Here is a 7,627-nt window from a genome sequence, read left to right on the forward strand (position 1 = left end):
GCCGGATGAGTTCATCAGGTCACATGATCTGGAGGAGCCAAGACAATAAAATCGCCGCAAACTGTACTAAAGCCCCCACTCTGAGAAAGAATCCTTCCTCTCACCTGCTTCCCTCTGGTCCTGTTTCTCTCTCTCTTCCGTCTTTTGTTTTTGAACACTGTGTCAGGCACTGTGTGGACACCTTACAAACAGTATTTTCACTGCCAATTTTCAGGAGAGGAAACTATAGTTCGAAGGAGGGGAACAGCCCAGGGCCGTGGAGACACAGGTGAGTGGCAGGGGCCACACATCCCCTCCCCCCACCTCCCCTCGGGCCCTCGAGCTTGCTCCCCATCACACCTGTGGGAATGTGTTTTTCCTTCGTCCTTCTAGTTCATGGTTTCAGTGAAAGAAATGCTTTAACAAAGAGAGATTGGAACAAATCCAAGGGTGGTAGAAATGTATAGTGAATGTTTAAATTTTTAAAATATTTCCCATCACTTCGAAAACACTTACGCAGTGGTTCTTGCCACTTTCTGGAGCAGTTCTAGATGGCCTCTTTCGTGAGTGTCTTATGAGGTGTGATTAAAAACACACAGTGAGTGTTGCTACCCAGCGCCGTCCAGTGGAAAGGCAGGCCCATAGAACACCGCGGGGTGTCCTCGTTCGTGTTACTCACCAGATTCGACACCTCTGACCTCTGACTCTTCCTCACAGTCCAAATGACCACGAAGGTCAATGTTTTGAATCAGTTCAGGACATGGAGGCAGCCACGACTGTGAAACTATAGACATGAAAAAGGATTTCCTGAACTGCTTCAGAAAGTAGCACTGATGAGGCAGAAAGTGTGTTCGAAGCTGGGTTGGGAGTTGGGAGGTGGGGGAATGGATTTTAGGGTGATTAATGACAAAATGCTTTTTACTGTAATACATTTTAGAAAATTTAAATATTTGCCTTTTTTTAGGCACATCTTATATATTGCTAAATGCAGTAAAATGGAAAAAAGTAGTGTTCAAACAGCATCCTCTACACTAGTCACGGGATTTACTGTGACTTTTCCTATCAGTTTTCATTGGTCATAGAAATATTTACTTGAGATTCCTTCTGGATTGTTTGTTTGTTTGTTTTGTGGCACTGGGTATTGAACCCAGGGCCTCTACACTGAGCTACATCCCACTTGTATTTACAAATATTTTTTAAATTTTAAAGCAGGATCTCACTACATTGCCCAAGCTAAAGCTTGACCTTCTGAGCCTCAGCCTTCTGAGTCCCTGGGCTTATAGTGTATATGTGCCCTCCTGTTATATTTTTATGCAAAAACCTTATAAAATGTAGAAAAGATCTTCAGAGCCCATAAATATTTCTGGTTGTGTTCATCTCTACTTATTTTTCATGTTATAAAAATGCGCACATATAACCTGAAAATATGATTATATTTTCCACTGAGAAAAAGGCCTGGTTTCTTGATTTCTACAGTTAAAATTTTAAACTTGAAGAAACCAGACTTTTTGCTGAGTAGCAAATACAAATAACTCCAAGAATGCAATGCGCAAGTAGTACAGCTTCATTAATGAGCTATAACTGTTGAAAGAATGTTCCAGAGGGAAAGATAAGCATTTGTCAGATATTCTTGAGCCTCTGTCATATCTTTAGATTAAAGATATGCTTTCAGAGAAATATAGATAGCCACCAGCCTATGCTGAAAAGTCTTAAGAGTCTTCTTTACTTGAGTGAAATGCAATGTGAAATAGCATAACTAGGCAAATCAAAAATGACCTCTTTGTTTTTGAGCAGAATTCAAGGGATGGACACTAATGTTTATGTGCTATTTGACTGAATATGAAAAAACTATGTTTATGTTTTAATGCTGATCATAATATACATATGCATCATTTTTGTTTAGCATTTTGCGCTCTCATAGTTCTTTCTCTATTTATTCCTAAATCTAAATTCAACATTTCTAAGCAGTTGGACATCACCCCACTGATCTCATGGGCAGTGTGTATAGTCCTCCCTATTTGAATATACATATATCCCCCAGAAGTTGGGGCTGTAAATCTTGGAGTTTTCCTTAGTTTAGTCAGTTCTCTTCGGATACCATTTCCCTGTAGGTGAGTTGTGTGCCCCGTGTCTCTAGGTGGATACTGACTGGGCAGGACACGAGATGATTGAGGGGCTCTCGCTTCAAACCAGAAGCAAAGCTGACCCCACCTGGACACGGAAAGGCCTGGGTCATGGATAGGGATTTGCCGAGCACTGGGCCTGGCTTTCCCTGTGCCCCCAGAGGATCTGGAGGCACAAACAGCCAGCTGGGTCAGACACCCTCCCTAGAAGCAGCCGCAGGGGACAGGCCTGGATCTGCACTGGGCAGCCTAGACTGTTATGGTTTGTGTTTGACATTTGTATGAAACATGATTCTACACAGAACTTTGTCTTAAAACATGAGCCCAACTTTTCATTATTTCAAATATTCTATTAATATCTTTCAGAATCTTCGATGGTAGAGAATACACTATGTTAATTCATCATTTTAAATAATTGTCATATGTTTTTAATCATTTAATTACCACAATTATTATACTAGTATGTTATAGTCCTAGTGTTTATTCTTACTGTAGTACAAGAGTTCAAAGTTACTATCAATGCTAATATTATTAAGCTTTTAGTGTTATGTTAAACATAGTTTATATGTATCACCCATTTCAAAATTTACATCATCATATCTTTTAAAAGTAGGCTTTGAGGCCAGCTGTGGGTGGTGCATACCTGTAATCCCAGCACTGGGGAGGCTGAGGCAGGAGGATCACTGCAAGTTTGAGGCCACCCTGGGCTATAAAGTGAGTACAAGTCCAGCTTGAAGGAGACCCTGTCTCAAAAAGACTGGGCTTTGAAATTCAAAGGGGTTCTGTAAGCTGACCCAAAGACACATAGAAACTAAGCATAAGAATTGAATTTTAAGAGGAAAACGGTCCTTTCTCAGTTGCCTGATCATCATAAAATTGTACATATTCCACTATCCGCGCTTGAAATCATTAACTTTATAAACAGTGGAAAGGAGATGTAAAAAGCACAGGAAACTTACTATGTTATAATGACCTACCTTTAGCCACTATTGACTAGCTTTGAGGGGTGAACCTGCAGAAAGAGGAGTTTGCCTTCTTCCTCGGGGGCAGAGGGACACCTTCACCCCTGTGAGTTCCAGCGACATCCCAGGACAGGATGTGTTCACGAGGTGCAAGCAACCTGCAAATCCCAGCAGCATGGGCAGTAGGAGGATGCGGAGGGCCAGGGTGGGACGCGGGTGGGCAGGTGTATCACCCTCCTTAGGAACTCTGCTCTCACAGTCATCATAAGCCAGCCAGCCTCACAACTGAGCTCTGTCACCCAGCGACAATGTGCCCAGAGGGCAAAAATATCTTAAAATGCAAAGGTTTTCACTCTACTCTCCGAGAGAGCCTCTCAACCTGAACTGTTTATGAATAAAATTTGAATGTGGTTGTTTCACTGGAATATTTCAATTGATGTGGAAGGTGGGAGTGGGGGAGGGAGAGGATCTTATTTGTACCAGGTTTTCTCACATTATTAGACAGTCATTTGTAATTTTAGTTTTGAAGTATCTTCTAATATCTCTGATTATTTCAAAAGATGGTATAAGGCTTTTAAAAACATGAAAAGTATTGCTGCATCTCTCGAGGGCTGTTGAAACACTCCCCCCTTTCTCTCTTTCCAGAATAGCACAATGCCGAATTACAAACTGATTTATTTCAATATGAGAGGCAGAGCAGAAATCATTCGTTACATATTTGCCTATCTGGACATAAAGTATGAAGATCACAGGATAGAACAAGCTGACTGGCCTGAAATCAAACCAAGTAAGTAGCTTGAATCCTACTTCTTGAATATGCAGGGCAAATAACCTCCCAGAGCTGTTTGCTTTTCCTGAGGAAAAAGAAAAAGAAAAAGAAAGGTTTTCCAGCCTTACCTAGGTTTCCCAGTCCTAGCTTTAGATTGAGAAGCGCAATCCAGGCAAACTAAATAAATGCTACGTGGTTCAGCAGATTTTCTCTTACAGGTCAAAACACAAACCTCACAGAAAAATACTATAAAAATAAATCAGTATAGAATTTTTCAGAAGAGGTGAAATAGACGTGGGACATATTATTGTTTCTGTTTTATAGTTGGGATAAACTGCACAAGGTTTAGGTCATCTTTCCAGTTGCATGACTGTGGCAAGTAGAGTTGAATTTCAAAGCAGATCCATTTAACACCATGGCCGAAATTATATATACAGGACAGCACTGACAACATTAATACTGTGTATGATAATTGGCATATTGACAATAAATTACCACCTGCTTTTTGGAAGCATGAGTTCCGTTATAAATCATTGTCTCTGAAATCATTTGCTTAGCAGAGATACCTCCCCTGGAGGAAAACACGATCTTATTTCCTGTTCTCATGGAACTAACACTGACAGCCAATGCTTCTTCTGATGTCAGAGTTCACAGGTGGGTGGTGGACTCATAATATGGAGCATTCATTTTTATCCACTAATTAGACCAAATGGATAGCAAGTTGCAGGGATGTCTATCTCTATCTCTATCTCTATCTCTCTCTATCTCTATCTCTAATCTTTATCTATCATCTATATCATCTATATCTATACATGTATATATTTTTTCCTTTCAGTTTTTAAATCCAGCCTTTATAATTTTAGGTTTTCTTGGAGTGCTTCAGACCATATTTTACATTGGTTTGTGTCTTAGTTACTTTTCTGTCATTGCTGAGATAAAATACTCGATACCCAAAGTTAAGGAAGGAAAGCTGTATTTATCTCACAGTGGTTTGTAGAGGTTTCAGTCCATAATCAGCTGGCTCCAAGGCAGGGTGGCACATGGCAGAGAGGCATCCCAGAGGAGAATCAGTTCATGGCAGCAGAAAACTGCAAAAGGCCAGGGAAGGGAGAGATAAGCCTCTTTCTGCCACTTTTATCTTATCCAGACCGCTGGCATTAGGGCAGTGGACTGATCCAGCAATCACCCACACTTAATCCCAGGACTCTTCATCCCAGCATTGCACTATGAGTCAGTCACACACTCTAAATTCAGCCCCTTCTGAAGGAGAAAGCCCTACGATCACATGAGACTGAGGGGACATATAGACACAAACCATAATGGCTTGTCATTATGTTGTTGAAAAATGGAATGTCTGCATTTTCTTAATATTTTTAGAGATTCAGAGATTCTTAGAGAAGGATCTTAAAGTTCAAAAGGGTGAAGATACACTTTTAAATGCTTGCATAAGCAGAACTTCCACATAAAATGGTCTTAAAGAGGTTAGCAATTTCTATGGCATGAAACCACAAGTTGGTGTTAATGACGTTGCTCCATGAGGTTGTCAAGGGTTAGGCTGCTTCTTTCTTGTTGATCTGCCATCTGTCTTTGTTTTGTTTATTCAGGGCAAGACAGTGGTCTCTCCTTCTATATTCTAGTTCACGGGAAGTGTAGAAAGGGGAGGGGGCGCAAGCCTTCTCTTTTACTATCGGGACTAGAAAACTCTATATAACACTTCTGAGTCACACTGTATTGGCAGAAACTTGGTCACATGGCCCATGTTACTGCAACAAAAGCTGGAAAAGGTTGACTTCACTGTGGAGAACTATTTGTTCAGATAAAAATTAAGGGCTTTATTACTTTGAACAGCTGCTTCTGTTACAAAAGTTTGGTATTATCTATCTCCCATCCAATTTACCTATGCTCACTAGTATTCAAAACCCTCTAGGTCTAGGATATCCCCTTTGCTAGAACCCAGAACTAAATCCCAGGTTGATGCATTCCATCACTGAACATTTTTACTAAACAATTCTTTTTGGCTAACCCTTGCAGATTGTGCACATGTATTTACATTTTCTCCTTTAACAACATTAAGTACTTGTTCGTTAAAAGGCAAAGACCCGGGGGCTGGGGATTTAGCTCAGCGGCACAGCACCTGCCTGGCACACGCAAGGTCATGAGTTGGATTCCTGGTGGTGGTTGGGGAACAAAAAAAAGCAAAGACCTGTAAGGACAAAGAAACCAAGCTAATACAAAGTTGTGGAAACTAGAAAGAAGGTCAAAGTAAGATAAGGTGATTTAACAGGCCCATTGTGATGGTTAATTGTGTCATTTGAATGAGAGAAGCCCAACTAAATGGGCTCAGCAATTGTACAAGCTAGGGTGTGGAAGACCCACCCTAGGACAGCTCCTTACCTGGATGGTATAAATGAGAAAGGAAGAAGGATGGATCTGCTTCTGTTTCTTTGGAGGCGCTCCAGTCTTCCCCTTCACCTTGGCCACCACCTTCTGGCTTCTAGTGCAGATACTAAGCGCAGATCCTTGAGCCTTTAAGCATGCACTGCTCAGTTTTCCACTGCAGACCCCTTGGCCTCCTGCTATGGATGTGCCTGGGACACTGCCATGAGCTCCAGGCCTTTGACTGGATCCTTCAGATCTCCTGCGTGCAGACAGCCTCTGCACGCTTCCACATCCAACTCTGTGGTGGCCATTGTGAGCCAATCTTGTAAATTCTTATAGACTTGTGTGTCTTTGTTATATCTGTTTCTCTGGTAAATGCTGACTGATACACTTGCCCATCACAAACATAAGCTTGGAGGAGAAAACCAAAGCTGAATCTTTCCAGAAATGCTTGAAGAGGCACAGAAATTAGGAGAAAGGCACCTCTGAGTCCTGAGCTGAGAGGAGCTGACTGCGAGGAGACTGTGAAGGAGCAATGCGACTACCAGATCCCATCTCCTTCCTGGACGAGGATGGAGAGGATGAATCTGAAGATTCTGGGACAGCTGGCATGGTAGAGGAAAAAATGGCAGACTAAAGATGGGATTCAGTGGGCTGGGGATGCAGCTCAGTGATCGAACACTTACATGTCATATGTGAGGCTGTGGGCTCCATTCCTAGGACTGGAAAAATAAAATAAAATAAAATAGGAATGGGATTTAGTGGAAGTTAAAAATTTAAGTGGTGACATCCACACCCCTTTCCGTTGTTCTAAAACTACAATGTTGTGAATAGTCAGTCTAATAGCCCTCAGACAAGAACTGAAGGAATTTTCTCTGGGGAAACTGACCAGCCAGAGAGAAATGTCCAGTAGATGCTGAACCAGTGGGGGAGGCTGTCTCTCAAGGAAGTGGCCCACTTCTCTTTGGTAAGGCCCTCATGTACACTGAGCATCCAGTAAGCATTCACCGCTTTGCCTCTTAAACAAGAATGTCAAGATCAAACCAACATATGTTTGAGAAGAGCTTCCAATATGAAACAAACCTAAACAAAAAAAACAGGAAAAAAAGGACTTCTGAAGAAACTAAAATGATTTAATGGAAAAAAAAATATGGAACATATTATAAAATTCTCAGAGAGAAATGAATGTATTCTATGCATGAAACAAGAACAAGATGCTATAAAAAGTAATGTACACAAGCACATCTCTTAAAAATATGATACAAACAAAATGATAGGTAAAATGATGAAATAAGGAAATTCCTCAGAAAGTACAAAGAAAATAGGAAAATAAAAGAAAGATAATTAAAATCAAGAATCAATCAGTTTAAGCCAGGCATGGTGGCACATGCCTATAATCCCAGCACTTGAGGCAG

General features: G+C 41.1%; 1 protein-coding gene across 1 annotated transcript in view; it reads left to right on the forward strand.

Moving 5' to 3' along the window:
- Positions 1–214: 214 nt before the first annotated feature.
- Positions 215–7,627, forward strand: part of LOC102006204 (hematopoietic prostaglandin D synthase) — a gene marked incomplete in the record, with an annotated part of 29,760 nt that continues 22,347 nt past the window's right edge. The window contains 3 exon segments of the mRNA XM_013517297.1: positions 215–268; positions 2,716–2,816; positions 3,710–3,851. Coding sequence (XP_013372751.1) covers positions 3,719–3,851 — 133 coding nt within the window.

This window comes from Chinchilla lanigera, unplaced genomic scaffold, assembly GCF_000276665.1.
Source record: "Chinchilla lanigera isolate Chin_1 unplaced genomic scaffold, ChiLan1.0 scaffold00004, whole genome shotgun sequence".
Lineage (NCBI taxonomy): Eukaryota > Metazoa > Chordata > Mammalia > Rodentia > Chinchillidae > Chinchilla > Chinchilla lanigera.